This window comes from Lutra lutra, chromosome 12, assembly GCF_902655055.1.
Source record: "Lutra lutra chromosome 12, mLutLut1.2, whole genome shotgun sequence".
Taxonomy (NCBI): Eukaryota; Metazoa; Chordata; class Mammalia; order Carnivora; family Mustelidae; genus Lutra; species Lutra lutra.
In genome coordinates, this window is record NC_062289.1 from 20,024,735 (window position 1) to 20,041,512 (window position 16,778).

The window sequence follows — 16,778 nt, forward strand, 5'->3', positions numbered from 1 at the left end:
CAGGCGCCTCAGCAGAGTTTTTATTCACATGATCTTTCTACAGCCTCTGACCAGAAATGTCACAGATCTCCTCCAGAGGGATCAAAGGACCACATTCTCTCCCTGTGTGTAGACTGCCTTCAGTAGGGCATGGAAGGGTAGATAAATGGGTGAAAGGGTCCTTTTAACAAACTATGTTCACTAGAGGTTGACCCTGGAATGTAAAGGTGATTTCTGGCTTGGGATAGAATGAGGAAAAGGATACTTTCAGAGCAGTGGCCAGTGGATCTGATAGAAGAAGAGTGACCTTTCACCCCTGGGACTCTCATGTCTTGGAATTCTGTCATTTATGAGAGGGATGAAAATACTTGGTAATGGGAGACTAATCTCTTTGAAACAATCAGTCTTCATTAGTGGAGATGAACAAATGTAAAGGCCAAGTATGCTGCCAGAAAAAGGTTTCTGAACTACAACTGTCAGAAAGGGCCTCAGAAATCAATAATTTTTTGTTTTTAAAAATCCAGTTAAATGGATTGGATTGGGTAGTAACCTATTTTTTTTGTTGTTACTATCCACCAGGCCACCAGGTTTATTGGAGTTCCATCTAATATAACCTTAGAGGCTGTCACTAAAATTGGTTACTGTTACCCCTGGCTTGTTGAACTAACCAGTAGAATTTTATTTAAAAAAAAAAAATTAGGGGCACCTGGGTTGCTCAATTGGTTAAGTGTCTATCTTCACCTCAGGTCATGATCCCAGGGTCCTGGGATCAAGCCCCACATCAGGCTTCCTGCTCAGCGGGGAGCCTGCTTCTCCCTTTACTGCTCCCCTTGTTTGTGGGCACTTGCTCTCTCTATCAAATAAATAAAATCTTTTAAATAAAATAAAAATAGAATAGAATAAAATAGAATTAGAAGACCAGGTCCTACTCTACTGAATGCAAATACTCTGGGGTAAAGAAACCCAGATTCTGTTGTAAGAAAGAACCCTTTCCCTAATGGGTCTCATGACCAGCAAAGTTTCTTAGCCGTAGAACAGAATTTGGGGGGATTGCTTTTCTCCACGCCCATCCTGTGTCTTCCTTTCCTCCTACGACTAGTGAAACTATTTCTCTCTGCTTGCTTTGATGCCTTTAGCGTATATTGCAAGATTGACCTTTATTTTTGTATAAAACTATTATGTTTCTTCAAATAACAAAAGTAAGCTTTCAAATATTTATGTTGTTTCCTCAGAGGGTACCCAAGTCTGTAATTGCTGTGGTCCTCTTAGAGCCAGTCATCACACACAAACTGTGATAACAATGTAAAACAGGGTCGGCAGAACTATTAAGATCTTATTCACATAAATAAAGCCAGTGGTAAGTTACTCATTAGAAGTAAGTTGAGTGATTTCGGGGATGCCCTTAGTTCTTCAGGTCTCCAGGGGACCCTTGTACAAATTGCTGATTCAGAAAATCATTACTCTGGTGGCTGAAGTGGCACTTTAGTGGCCTTAAAGAGTTATTTGACACACCTCCCCAAACAGCTAACTTATCCCCGTGATTATGTTGATTAATTGCACACTCTGTGGAATTAGCGTTATTTTCAATGAAAGATTTTCCTGCATTTGGAAAATAAAGCATAAAACTCATGTGCTTTAATTTGATAATGTGTGCACTTCTCCTGAGCATGACACCGAGTGAGGGGACTGTTTTGGCTGTTGTCTGGGGCATGTCCCATAATCTAAGGCCGTACTTTTTTATTTTGCGTTTAGAAAGTGCTTTCTGTTATACCAGAGACGGTCACTCAAAATGCTTATCATCTCTAGCCTTTTTATCCAGTCCTTTTTGCCTTACAATCAGAATTAAAAGGATGTGAAGGGAGGAGTTGTGGTGCACAATGAGAAGAAGACAGGTGGAATAATCTTTGTTAACAGAGGAGATGCAGACATTACATCTAGAACACTCCAAAAAGAAGTGGCATGTAGTCTAAAGGAGCTTTTGTGCTGGAGTTGGAAGTTTATGTTCTAGCTTCATCTCTTGATACCTGTATAACCTCTTCTACTTATGGAAGTTGGTTGTCCTTTCTTCATTTTAGTGACTTCATCTATTAAAAAATAGAGCTTAAAGTGCCCACTGAAGGAGTTCTTAGGGTGTGTTGTTTTAATATGTAAGTTAAATTCCTTCGCATACCATACAGTGCTTTACAAATGTGAGTGCTTTAAGGAAAATTCAATATAGATTCTGCACCATAGACAGGCCCCCAAAGGGAAGAGCTTTGGTGGTGCCTCAAGACAGTCATCATATCTGGAATCTTAGTCCACCCACTGTTTTGAAGGCAGCGCAGTGTCTAGACAAGATGAGGTGAATCAGTGACGAAATGCAGCCAAGACTCATAATTTTCCAGGATCAGAGCTATAGATCATTACTGAGTATTCTATTTTTATGGCTTAAGCACATCAGTGAAAGAGAAGACCGATGCTAGTCTTTTCTGGGGAGATGGCTAGCTCCCTACTTCCCATTATCCTTTGCTACAAATTATGTGCCTACTCACATCCCCCCACCCCTTGTCTTTCTGGTCTCAATTTAGGAAGAGGGGAAGGAAGAAATTTTTTCTAGGCTGTGGAATGACTAGTTTATCTGCTGGAATTGAGTTGTAATTCTTCTTTTAGCATAAAATTTATTAAGTTTGGATTTTTGAATGCCGATGGGTTGAAGATCGAGTTGTCCTGGTACAAAAACATTCTGCAGGAGAGAACCAGTGCTCTTTAAATTGTGGAGATCGGAAGAATAAGATCAACTTCTGAGTTCTTGCAAATGCAGCCTTGGGCTCTTACCACCAAACATGGATCTGGGGCAAAGTGGACCAGCTAGTCCGAATAACAAAGGTGTATCTGCATGGAAACATCACCAATAGTGAACAATGATTTTGGATCAACGTAGTTAAAATAAGATACAATTTTTAGGTTTACATTATTTATTTCATAGTAAATGACAAACACTTATTGACCTAATACATTCTTAGTGGTAAGGTTTTTTTTGTGTGTGTTTGTTTGGGTTTTTTGGTTGTTGTTATTGTTTTTAAGTAATAGTAGCTCCCAAAGTTCCTCATGACTTGTATTAAGAGACAAAAAGATATGGGGCAGTTAGGTGTATTCACATAAGTTTAAGAAAGATAGTGTTAAGCTGAATTAAATGTCTTCAGTGAAGGACTTGTCAGAGGCTTTAACATGTTAAAATGTAATGTACATTTCTGGGGGAGGGCTATAGATGGGGTGTAACATTTCCTAGGCCCTTTAAATTGGCCTTCCTTTTGTTTTGGGGAGCCTGCTGTGGGCTTACTATTTCAGAGAAGACCCTCATGAGCGACGCTGCGTCATCCTAGATTATAATGGTATTTTTTCCTTCCACTCTTCTCTGTGTATCTTAAGACGAAGTCATACTCTTCACTGGGGAATGTGTAGAGATTCAGGCTGCTGCCATGTTCGTGGATTCGTGGCTTCAAGTTAACATGGAGAAGGTTGCAGCTTATTGTACGACGTTACAGGTGTGGTGTGCATCATTTGCACAACTCTAAAGTACCAAGAGACCTTTTAGGGATAAAACACCATGTAAATGTAAATTATCACCACCTATAAGACACTTTCATTAATTTCATATCAAATTCATGAGTGTTTTGAGCTCTGGGATTTGAGTCTTCAGTATCGGGCTTCTTGCTTATTTATGGATTTTTTTTTTTTTTTAAAGAGTTTAAATACCAACAGCACAGAGTAGTGCTAGGACCATAACCTTTGGAATCCAAGTGCCAGGGTTTGAATCCTGGTTAAGTCACTTACTGCCTGCGTAGCCTTGGGCAATTTTCTGTATCTCAGTTTGCTCATCTACAAAATGGGTGTTTATATTACCTGCCTCCTAGGGTTGTTGTGCAGATTGAAAAAATCAGTCTACATAAGGTCTTTGCGTACTGGGCAACAATACAGGGCCAGGACTCAGCTGTTCTTACTTGGGCAAAGGCGGGAAAAGTGAGCATGGAAAAGATGAAAGGATTCTAAATAGTAACCTCATGTATATTTTCAGAACCGCCCAAAATTTCAGTCATTGTTTAATGAAATAGTCTTTTCAGTATGCAAAATAATCATGATCATGATCATCATCATCATAATCACAATACTAATTAATAGGGTAACCAGGGATAGGTTGGGGTTGGGGACAGGGACAGAGATTTATTCTGATCTGAACATGGTTATGATGAGTTCCCAGGTCTGATGCCAGGGAACAAAAGGCTCATTCTTCAGTTCCCAGAATGGGGATTAACAGTGAGGCAGCCTTGCTTGGTTTGTCCTGAAACATCAGATAATTTTTCATTAAGGCTTTTCATGGGATGATATGTTCCCCTGGTACAGGTGCATCTTTTTCAGTGGCGGGTGAGATGCCTACCATTTATATATAATTTTAAAAGTGACCCTTTAAGAATGAAAGGTTAGAGATCCAAACATGACCTTGTTATCACCCTACTGGTCAACCACCAACGCGGTCTTCTATGTCACAGCTTATCTGCGGAGATCATAGTATCAATAAGTTGTTCTTGTCTGTTTCCACGTGGATTAGAACTGTTCAGATGTAGTCATCGACCAGAACTGATACTTCTTGGATGTATCCCTGTGAATGAATGGGTTTATGAGGTCATTTTTTTCTTCGAGAAATATTTTCATTCTTATTCAGTTCCCTGGGCATTCTCTTACAATAGGATACCATGGATATACTAAAAGAAAAAATTAGAAGGCAAATAGAAAATGACAGAAGAATATAAAAGTACTAAATTTGGAATTATATAGACATTTGTTAACAATACTGCACCCAAACAAAAAAAACATTTTTCCCACTTAACCTTTCCAGGGCAGCAAGATAGAGGATTACTGAATAGATCAACAAGAATCTAAAAAAAAATGGAAACAGCTTATATTTTCTGCTCAGATTAGTTTTTCAAGGGCAACAGAAGAGGCAAGGAAATCCTTTATTGATTATCAGTTATAGCCATTTTTAATAGTCAAATTTAAATATAGGTTTTAGCAGCTGGTGGTTTCGGTTTGGTCAAAACACGTGTTGACTTTCTGGATTGTTTGCTCACTGTAGATGCTGACTTGTTCTGGAGAAGGGGCTGCGTGTTGATCTCCTTTGTCTCCAGAAGGATTGATTGACGGATGTTGTGTCTGCTCATTTACAGCGTTTTTCTTGCTTAATTTAAAAAATTGTGACATAGTATTACATGTTCCTTGTATACATCATTTTTGCAGAAGAAAGTTGTTTAGCCAATATGTCGACTTAGTTTATATGAATCCGTCTCTATAGCTTTCATTCAGCCTTCAGTGTGCTCCATTAGGTCATATCATTCGCTTCATGCAAGGCAAATCATCACCAGCAGCAAAATTTAACATTTGGTCCTTTTAGGTATAAAAATGAATCAAATGCCTGACAAGATTGGTTTCTGGTATATATTTCAGAACCCCCCCACCCCCCACCCCTTTATGGGCATACAACAAATGTTACTAACGGGTACTTTTAGTTTCTAAAATATGGACAACAGTACTCCATGCAGTAAAAGACTTGAGCGATTAATGCTACCCTTATGCCTCTTTTGAGTAGTTTTAGCCATGGGGCTTGGCACTGCCACCATTGTCTCTGTGCCAAAAGATATCCGCAGCGGCTGTCGCGTTCTAGTACTGGAGGGTCGTCTCGAAAATTCCGCAGTGAACGCGCCGGGTTTGTTCATCGCTGCTATCTCTTTTAAATATTGGGAAAATAGGGTCTTTCGCTCTTTCAAAGCTCTGTTGTGGTTGTAGGGATGGGGGGAGGTGGGTGTCGAAGAATGGAGAAGAGAGGAAAGAAGCTGTCCGCGCCAGCCAGTTGGTCTAAGTGACAAAAATCCACGCCTGACATAGAGTAAACGCAGACATTGAGGGGCTTTTGTGTTCATGAGCACAGATAGTCACTTAAGAATCCTCCTCAAACACGTTATCAGCACTCTTGAACATTTTATTATCTGAAACAAATGTTGCAGTGAATTTTAAGCAGAAAATCAACATCAAAACCATAGCTAATTTTTAATGGGCAGTTTACACAAAGATACATACGTACATATATAATATATGTTTGTGTGTATGTATTTTAGAAACTGACATGTCATTGTAAAATGGCTGCTGTTTGTCATTAGCAAATGATGGGAATAGATCTCATATGCTTGAGAAGGTGCTTGGGTTTATCCCCAGTCCGTGATTATTTTGCTCCCAAACAGGGGTTGGGGCTCTGAGGGCAGATTTATAGTTGAATTTGGAAACAAAAAGATGTAATAAAGTTAAAGGCTTACACTATCAGAATGAAATGTGTTCGTTCAGGATCTCTGGAGCGATCTATTTGATGGTAAAAGTGGTTGCTACATATGAAATCTTTACAAGGAGCATAATCCTAAAATAAATAAATAAATAAATAAATTTAAAAAAAAAAAAAAAAGTGCACCTCCCAGCCTCCTGCTGGCTGCGCTGCCTCTTTGGTACCTCGCAGACTTCGACAGAGTCCTGGACGGGTGCCCATTGATGTCATGGAAACACTCAAATTACTGAGAATGATTCATGTCTATGCTGGTCTCTTATCCTCCCCCACACAAACAGGAGTAGATTTTTAACCCTGACAACTTGTAATTTGCAGTGGGTTTATTTTTGTATCTGGATAAATATTTTTTAACAAGCAAAATTAAGATTAAGCAGTCTGTATCTGATATGATAGTAAAGAGTGCCGGGTCTATGTAGCCAAGAGCACTTTGGGGACTGTGGGCAGCGTGAATTCATACTCTCTTCTCTCCTTTCCTTCCTACCCCCTTGCTCTTTTCATTCCACTCCCCCTCTCTTGATTTCTCTCCTTTCTCTCCCATTTATTTTCATTCATATTCTCTCTCTCTTTCTCTCTCCCTTACTATGTGCACTGACCTTCCGGCTTTAAAATAATGGAAGGAATAGCCCCAACTTGTATATATGAATTGAGACAAATCCTGGTAGGAAAATTCATCTCTCCAGGTCTATGTGCTGCAGTCGGGTTGGGAAATAATGCCAGGTGGTGAGACACTATTGGGGATAGCTTCAGTAATTCCTTCTAGAGGGGAAGGGAAAAAAAAAAAAGAGGATAACCCTTCTTCCTTCTTACTGTATTTTGTAATCCAATTTTTGGAAATTACCCTAACAGAACACTAGATGTTCAATTTCCTAGGAAGTCAGAGTAAATTCTGTTTTATCCATCTATCTTTCTATGTATCTGTCTGCCTACCTCTCTACCTGATTTTCTGGCAGTTAAACAAGTGAATATGATGTCAAAGGGAACTATGTAGTTATTGTTATTGAAGCTTTTTAAACACAAGAACTTAAGGAAGGTCAAACATCACTTGATAGCTCATAATGGCCAAGCTTTTTCTGTTAGTAATATTTATAAAGGGGAGTTAAAGGGTATAAGTAGCCTACATTTGACTTAGAACAAAAAGTAAATATGTGTATATGACCATTTATGCTTCTGAAATGGGTAAATGTGTCTTCGGTTTAATGTAAAATCCTCATACAATGAAAGTTATTCTCTTAGATCTTTCAAGACTGACAGTCTACGAGATGGCATCCTGTTTCATTGGAATTGAAACTGATATGGGCATTGATTTTCTCCTTTGCCCTGAAAACTATACCAGAAATGGGGGAGCCGGAGGGAGTGTTTTCCTAAACCCAAGATTCACTGAGGCCTGTAGAAAAATTAATACTGAGAGAGAGGGGGTTAATTTTAAGATTCAGGATTGGCTTTCTTTGAAAATCCCCTTCCATTTTATGTACATAGTGACTTCAGTACCAGTTACACTTTTGACAAGATAGAAGATTTATTAAAGATCCGTTCTTTGTGTGGTGTCAGGAAGGTACACTCTAATAGCATTGTCGTTGAACCAAAAGATAAAAAATGACTGCCGTTACTTTTAACATTTATTTTAACTGGCATGGAGGGAGGAAAACTTGGGGGTCATAAACTCTAGAAGGACTTCAATTCCGTCTCGCAAAATACTAGTTTTGAATCTTCCCATTGGAAAGAACAGTAGAGTTATGTCCCCCTCAGCTCTAGTCTTGAAGAGAGAAGTATCCCTTTGTCTTGGGTGGGGTGGGATGGGGTTTGTCTTCTGGGTACTTGGTCATGCCACTGGTCCTTTTTGACGTCCTAATATGAATCGATTTTCTAGGACAACTCTTCACATGTCACTAAAGTCTGCTGCTTAGATCTCTCGTAATGTGGCTTCATTGTCTCCCTAGCAGATTATTAAAGCTAAACATACTTCTAAAAAAAAAAAAACAAATGAGCAACCTTGATTTTATCCTTAGATGTGTCCAAATAGCACCTGAGGCTCCATACGTCTGTGTAGAGACATCTACAGATAAAAACTGAGTTGTTAGAATTGGCACAACATATGGACAGTCCATTATTCCTTGTTCTACTGGGTCAATTGGTAGAATCTGAACTTGGGTTCAGGGGAGACGATTTTGCAAAAGCCCCCTTTCCCCAATGTAAATTCCATCATCATCGTCTTGATCATGATGGGGTGTACCCCTGGGAAAGGGAGTTTAAAAAAAGAGAGAGAGGGAGAGAGAGAGAGAGTCTCAGAATTTTGAGTAGTTTCTTTGCTATTTTCACCATCTGGAGAGCCTTGATTGATTAGCTTTGGCCTCACCATTAAGTGTCAATATAATCAATGGGAATTACTAGACTAGGGTCATTACATAGATAATTTGCCTGCTGTGTAAATAAAAATGAAATTGTTTAAATTTTGCGAGAGAAAGAAAGTGAAAATAAGGGCTGACAATTTGTTTGTTAGAGAAAGTGGAGGCCATTGGAATGACAGTTTTTGGAAGTGTGGAGCAGTTTGGCTAAGAATAGGAATGAAGGATATTTTTTTTCCAGTTTATCATAGCCAGAGAGAGGAAGTGTTATTCCCTCTCTTGCTTGCATACATTGCCAGTAGTGCCTACTTTACGTATGTAAACATCGGGGAAGAGAAGTGGATGTCTGTTACCTGGAGATTTTTTTTTTTTTAAAGGAAAAACATAATTTACACTTTTTTTGTTGTTTCTCTTGGCAGGTAAAACAGAAAGGGGCTCATACTCATCTTATGGGAGAGAATCAACCTTACAGGGTTGCCATCAGGTAAGTGAGAATCTTGCTTGGGGAAGGGTTGAGAGAATGAACCTGGTAAATCAGTTTGTTTTGTAAATTAGGTGATGCATTTTCGAGCGTGGCACTAAGATGCACGGAAAGTCTGCCGACGCCTCTGTCTTTTAAAAAGTAATGAAATAGCACAGAGCTTGGAAGTAATAAACCTCTTGTTCTCTAGATCCCTGCCGTATCACAACTGCCTTCACTGGCTTGTTTCTCTTCTTTAATCCATCAGCCCGTACCAGTGGCACTGTTTGCAAACTAGCAATGTCGTTTAAAGTGATTCTATCAAAAGAGTTTATTTGCAATTAAGAACTTAAGAATTTCTTACACTAGAAATACTTCGTGCAGCCATGTGTCAGACCCTGGGTTCGGGTGGTTATTGCCCTAAATTATAGTTTTCATAGGGGCTGGATGATGTTGTGTGAAAACAGGGTTGTATTGAGGGATAAAAATGTCTGTGAAAATATGATTTGTTGTCCCTTTTTGTTTCTGAATTGTTTTTGGCTGGAAGTCAAGGCCAGCAGGCTAACAGCAAAGCCGTCTCAAGGGAAGCGTGCGTGAGCTAGAAAAATAAGAGTACTTTAATTAAATAATAAAATGCCAGTGTAATACAAAGGTATAGCATGTGTGTGTTTGTGTCTCTGTGCACTCTGCATTTGCATACTTTGCCCTCTCCAGAGAAAGCCCAGTTCTAAAAATACTACCCCTAGCCAAAAGTATAAGCTTTGTTTTAGGACAACTGAGTTTTGATAGATGCTTTCTTTTCAACTTCAGTACCGGTATTAATCGTACATTTAAAATCCTTTATTTTGCTTAGGATTTAGACTTTCTCTTTTTGTAAGTGCATTGGTTTCTTACTTGGGAGAACTCTTGCTAGAATTTAGTAATCCTGTCTCATATTCAAAGCTTTCTACTGTTTCATTCCTCACCCAAGCCGAATGTACATTCTTCTTATGCTAGAAAGGGAAGGCTTGCTCTCGAACCCGCTCACCCTCCCATCTTCTTTAATGGTCTGGGGGGGGGGGTGCGTGGGGGGGATCGGTTTTGAATTTTTGAAACAACCTGTTTAATATATCCTGGAAAATGTGAGCAGGCAGTTGTAGCAATTAAACAGAGGTTGCGAAGGATGTTACCTTTATGTATCAGTCAGATGTCACTAGAGGTGGAATTCTGGTGGAGGTTTATTTTATTTTATCCCCCCCTGGATATATTTGCATTTTTAAAATTGCCTCCTCTGACCCAGCCACCCCTTCCGTCCTATTCAGCATCTGAAAGCTTGGTTGCAATGAGGGGAAGCGGTGCTTGGGTTAGAGCTCCTGCCACACGGGCTGCACAGTACAGTTTCTAGCAGTTTGTTTGGAAAGAATTCCGCAGGAAAGAAATTCACAGCCATTCCAGCACAACGGAAACATCTTTGGAATGTGAGTGCAAATGTTCGGGGCAGATAGCTCGGGCGACAAGCCTCTCAGTGCCGAGTCTCTAGTGTAAAGCTCCCAATTCCTGCAGAAGGGCCGGTTCCTGTGTATCTGGTTTCTGAGGGTCAAGGCAGAGGTCATTAGAGTTTTGGGGAGAAGAAAGTCGACAACATCCTTCCTTTTTGCAGATGGTCATGGCAGAGGTCTCTGTTTTTGCTGGGCCTCTTTTTCTGGTCAACGAGAGAATAGGCTTCCTCGCCCCTGTATCCTTTCTTACTAATAGGAATTGGCGTGATTCCTCACAGACACAAAGATTTCCTCTGCTGAGTAAGCGCGAGGCCCCTTAACTTGTTAAAGCATCATCCAGACCGCGTGAGTCTGTCTGTGTATGTGCGGGGACGCAGACCCTCCCTCGGTTTGTGGGAAATACTTCCCTCGGGTGAAACTGAAGTTATTTTTTTGGCAAACACAAGGTGAGAAGTGGAAGGGGCAGAGGGTGGAAGAGAGGTGGACGGACTGGTGTGTGATGGCTGAATTTCTGGGCCTCGGGAGGCTCCTTCTGAGACATTCGTGTCCAGGAAAATTCTGCTTTCTATCGGAGTATGACTGCATATGCTTTTCTTAAAAAGTCTTCATAATGTAGCTGTGGAGTGTGGAGAATTTCTCTCTTTCTTATTTCTGCTTCACGGTCGTGAGTGTTGCAAGAACTATCTCTGTGCTTAGCATGGTCTCAGCGGTATCCATAAACGGTGTGATCCCTTAAGGATAAATAAAAGAGCAAAATTTCGGAAATTCCCTGACTGAGAAAATAGGGGCTGGAGAGGAAAAGTGCCCATATTATGAATTTCTGCTTTCTGTGAAATTTGAGAATAGAGCAGACCATAGTGTGTCTTCCAGTGCATATCTGTCTTGTGCCGAATTGCTTTTTGAATATCCCTGTCTCCAACACCAGCTATGCAAACCAAAAAGAAAGGCAAAGTCTCGGGTATCTTGGGCTTCAAGTCTAAGTAGCAGATCACAGCTGAAATGATTTCCCACTGGGTGGCAAGGTGAGTGGCTCTTCTGGAGAGGAAGCTTTTGTTTCTCCTGTTTACTACATTCTAGAGATGCTGCGTGGAAATCCTTTACATGATATGCCCCGAGGAGCTCCAAAAGCAGCTTTATCGTATTATAACAATGTATCCTGTGGACTTAGAGGGATGAGCCCTGTGACATGTGAAGATGCTTATTCAGATCCCAGTAGCCTTTTGTTTGGTGTAGAGAAATAGTGGTGGTAAGCAACAGGTAGCAAAACGCTGTCCTGGAGAAATCAATTATTATTCTGAAATGTATGTTTTTTTAAAAATGCGTCAGGTTAAAAGATATATGTATTTTACATATATGTATATATCTCCATGATGTTTCTCTTGAGGATTTAACAATAATAGTAACAGACACGTGGCTTTTTATAAAAAGCAGATATTTTAGCCAAAATACAGAAGCTGGCAGGTTCTTTATTCAGTTGTTTTCATTATAAATAGTAAAGGGATAATATGAATTCATTAATGCATTGCCACGTAAAATTATCAGAAATAAACATGGTAACTTTTTCAGACTTTTGAGACTGTATAGGAAATGAACCAATAGACAAAGCAAAGCAGCCAAATGGACTTTTTTTTTTTTTTAAGTTCTCACTAAATATGACAAAACTAATTTAAATCAAATTGGGGTACGGAAATCACACCCAGGCTTAAAATGTTCTTGCCAAATTGCAGCCTCATACTACTTTTACTGGCAGAGAAAATAAAATTTATAATGGAAAGTCTGACAGAAATGAAAATGAGCGGAAATAAAGTTTTTCACAAGATTGTCCAACCTTAATATGATAACCAATAGCTAATACCTAATGGGCATCACTGCAGATGACAAAAGAAAAAAAAAATGTCATTTGCTTTTGACCTCCTTTGCTGCTTTGAAGAGGACGTTTGGCGATTGCAAACTTTTTTATCTTGCCCAGATCTTCTGTTTTTGAATAAGATGATGATGTCAACACAACTGATTGTTATTATTAAGGCAGAAGTTTTCCCCTTAAATGGAAGTTCAGGATTGATTATCAGGAATTGCTTGTCTTTTCTTTTTTTTGGGATATAGCCCAGGTCTAAAGTAGTGGTTTCATTATTAGTATCTCCTGGGCAAGGTGTGTGTGGGGTGTGTGTGTATGAGAGGGGAACACTATATAAAAACCTGGTCCTTATCTGAGACCAATTAAATTAGAATCTTATGAGTTGGGCCTTAGCTTTTCTGACAATTCCCCAGGTGATTGTACTGTGCAGCTAGGTTTGATCATTTCCTAGAATGGTCTATAGGAATATACTCTATTTTAAAGATGTGTCCAAAAGCTGGTATTGCCACTGACCTTGAAAAAGCTTTTAGACTTCTTGCCTTAATTTGGTTATTCAGGACATGGAAATATAATGCATATGTACTTCATTGAAGAGGCAGTGAAAATTCGTGATTTACTGAAAATCAGGAAGATGCCTTGAAGTCTTTACACAAAATTCTGCAACTGAATGTCCCAGCCCATCTCTTGTTTTGTTCTAGTGAAGTCCAAGGTTTTAACCTCATCCACATTCTTTCTGTTTCTCAGCAAGTAATCAAATAGGACTATGCTGATAAAATTATTTGATGCTGAGATCTCAAAACTGACAGGATTTAAGAATTAGGCTTACTCTCAGATACTTTCGTAAAATTCCAGAAACTTTGAAACTGTATAGAAAATGCGTCTTCTCTATATGAAATTGGATTTGCTCATAAGCCTCGTTGTTTTGGGTTCATTGAAATAAAACATTATAGTTGGTGCTGAAATGAATGGCACACTGAAGAATTCATTTTTTCTTAATTATTTTTATTTTTGAAACAAAAAGAATTACAAATGACTTCATTCTAAAACTTTGGGCTCCTTTAACTTTACCTTATGTGAAGTCAAAATGGAAAGGATATAAGCAGAGAAGGCATGAAATCCTTTGTCCCTTCTTAAGAAAATGGCTACTTAGGTCTTGTAGAAACAGAAATACATCTTGTCTTTTTTTTTTTTTTTTTAATTTGGCATTATACTTTGTTTATGGTGGACAGTGGGTCAGTCTGGCCCAGTGCATTCTTCTCAGGACCTTCTCCCATCCACGTACTACATCTGCGTCCTGCCTTAGCACTTTGAGTGCCTTCATTGTGCCTCTTGAGTTTGCCATTACTTGCGTTCGTTGAATGTTGGTTTCCACCAAGATTCTGTAGACTCCTATGAGGCAGGGACCTCGTCGGCTTTATCTTGCTCTGCGTACTCTGTGCCTAGCAGGGTGAAGATTGTGATGCCCTAATGCCTATTTCCCCCGCATCACGTTTAGGGATCATTTTGAGAGAGGGAAGTCGGGAAGTGGCCATGTATGGGAACCATAGGTTTAGCAGTTTTCATACCTACAAAAACGAGAAAATCATGTTCTCTCAAAGAAAGTCCTTTGGAAGTCCGCCCTTCTACTGTGCTGTGCGGGCCCTGGAAGGACACAGAGGTCCTATGGTGGAGAGTCACTCCTCCCTCACCGGGCGCTGACCGCCAGCCTGGAGGTGGTCTCATTGTTCGAGGCCTGAATGTTCGGGAAGGAAACAACGAGGGAGTCACATGTTCTGTGTTTCTACGGGGGCACGTCATTGGAACCAAAGGTCAGAATCGAGTCCCGTGCTTTCTGAGTGTGCCAGGGAAGACAGTGGGACAGAGTGTTCAAAATCGGGACAACTTCAGATCTCACAGGGCCCTTAGTTTGCCGAGTATCTGCCATTGCGATTCTGCCCCAAGCAGTTTTTCAGGCAGCAGCTTGTTGGTCTTGGGGCATTGCTGTGGGCGAAGCTCTCACCCAGCAGCCACCCCGATGCTCACCAAAGGGGACAATGGAACCATTCTTTCCTCGTATTGGTAAATAGGTATTTATTGGCCCTCTAGAGATCTGTTAGGTACTAAGAAGAAAAACAAAGGGAAGCTCTTGCATACTTTCCCTTCAACGCCCCCACTAGCAGCTTTCTGGATATCAGCAGAGACAATTCATCTCCCTTTATTTAATTAAAAATTTTTTAGAAATCTCGTGTAGTATATATTTTCCAATATTCAGAGAAGTTGAAAAAAATAATAAAGTGAAGTGCCATATACCCACCACTTAGATTAAACAGTTGTTAATATTTGTTATATTTGCTTCATGTGTATAACTACATATACACGTTTTTCAGTGAACCATTTTTAAGTGGCAGACCTAATAAGATTTCACCCCTAGACTTTTCAGCATGTGTCTTTTAAAATTATAAACACTTAGACCCTGAAATGAAATACTGTTATCGCCCCTAAAGAAAATAACAGTAGCTTCCTAATCTAATACCCTATTTCTATTCTGATTTCTTAAGTTGTCCCCCCATGAAAATGTCCTCAATAGCTTTTTTACACCCTTTGTCATTGCATTTATGCGTGGTGTTTGGTTTCTATTATCTCTTTATGATTTCTTTTAAGCTAGAACAATTCCTGTAATTTAAAAAAAAAAAAACGATATTTACTTTAAAGAAATCAGGCCAGTTGTCTTGAAAAATATTCTTGCATCTCGAATTGTCAGATTATTTCTTTGTGGTGCTGTTTAATTTGTTAAATTAAGTTGAAAGGTTTCTTCGTGTGGATGTTGTACATTTTTGACCTGAGTATTTCATAGATGATGCTGTGTCCTTCATATGGGATGTAATGTCAAGTTAAGTTGCTATTGATGATGCTAACTTTAATCACTTGGTGAGAGTGGAGACCCCCACATCTTTCTATTGTAAAGAAACCTTTCCCTTTTTGCCATCAGTAAACAATCTTTGTGTTGATACATTAGCACTGGGCAAATATCCCAGTTCCTCAACAGTCTTTGACCTGATGGTCCTAGCATACACTGATGATGCTTCCCTTTACTAGCGGCTTTTGAACTAGTGATTTTTTTTTTTTTAAGCTCCATCAGTCCATCTCCATTTATAGCTGACATTCTTCTGTAAAAAAGCTTCCTTTCATTGTTCATATTTTAGCGCTGGTAATTTAAGTACTTCATACATATACAAATAAATGTTAGTAATGCTTGTATTAGATATGGTACTGAAAGGTACTGGAAGCATTAAAGCATTCTTCAAATCTCATAAGGTGTATTGATAGGACAACGGTTATAGCTCAGGCTAAAGGTCAGAAAAGCTTTAATTGCAGGAGGAAGGAGGTAATTATAGGTATGTTTCCTTGCAAATTAAACTCTAGCATTCTTTTGCTGAAATTTGGGACCTTATGACAATCTGCATCTCTAGTTGTTAGATTAATCTTGTCATAAACACTGGAGTTTCTCTAGGTTCTCTCTTGGCTCCTCTGTACTCTGCGAGTTTTTCTTAAAGACCTCCCAAGGCTGACCATCCGTGGCTGACCTCCGGAGTCCGGGAGGCAGCTGCGTTGCTCAGAGTTGCTCCACGGAGGCTCATTGAGATAGTGGGTCTGGCTCCTCCCCAGTCAGTCCTTCCACAATCCAGATGTGACTGATGAGTGGGTGTCAAAACGAATGGGTTTCTAAATGTTAGTCTGGGCTCTATCTAGAGGAAGCCTGGGGAAAAAATTAGGCGCTGGTATAAACCTCTATGGTGATTATTATTGTCCTCATTGAATACTTAAGAAAACGAAGCCCAGAGAAGTAAAGCAAGCAGGCCTAAGGTCACAGCCCTGGTAAGCTTCACAGCTAGATTTGGAGCTCTCAAATGTCCCGTTTTAAAGCCAGTGTTCTTCCCGTGTGGGTTCCCTGCTGCCCCAACCCATGATGAGGTTTCTAGGCTCAAAGGTCCGTATTACAGACCATCTGGAAAACCACTTCTGGTAGATTCCAGGCCCACTGGAGAGTCTGAACCTGACATGGGGCCTGGAATGGTAGCTTCCCTCAGGTCTGTTCAGCTTGTGCTAGAACTCTGAGCACCAGGCGAGGGGAGGGTTCAAGAGGGGAGGGGGGCCACATGGCTCCTGACTGTGTGACTTTTTTTTTTTTGCTTGCTGTTATTGTTTTTAAATAAACCACATGTGTCTATATGCATGATCCCTTCTGTAACATCCTCAGAATTAGCATGTGCAATTTCATTAAAACCAATAAAGATTCCCTGTGAAAAGGCTGGGGTAGAAT

General features: G+C 39.8%; 1 protein-coding gene across 13 annotated transcripts in view; it reads left to right on the forward strand.

Moving 5' to 3' along the window:
- TCF4 (transcription factor 4) overlaps positions 1 to 16,778 on the forward strand; it is a 357,366-nt gene that overhangs the window by 170,478 nt on the left and 170,110 nt on the right. For 11 of the 13 annotated variants that reach the window (XM_047698493.1, XM_047698501.1, XM_047698494.1 and 8 more), the window contains one exon: positions 9,105 to 9,169. In XM_047698493.1, the coding sequence (XP_047554449.1) occupies positions 9,105 to 9,169 (65 nt within the window). Of the gene's footprint in view, positions 1 to 9,104; positions 9,170 to 10,583; positions 10,603 to 10,943; positions 11,070 to 16,778 lie in introns of those variants that run through there. The other 2 variants (XM_047698504.1, XM_047698503.1) reach the window with 2 other exon arrangements.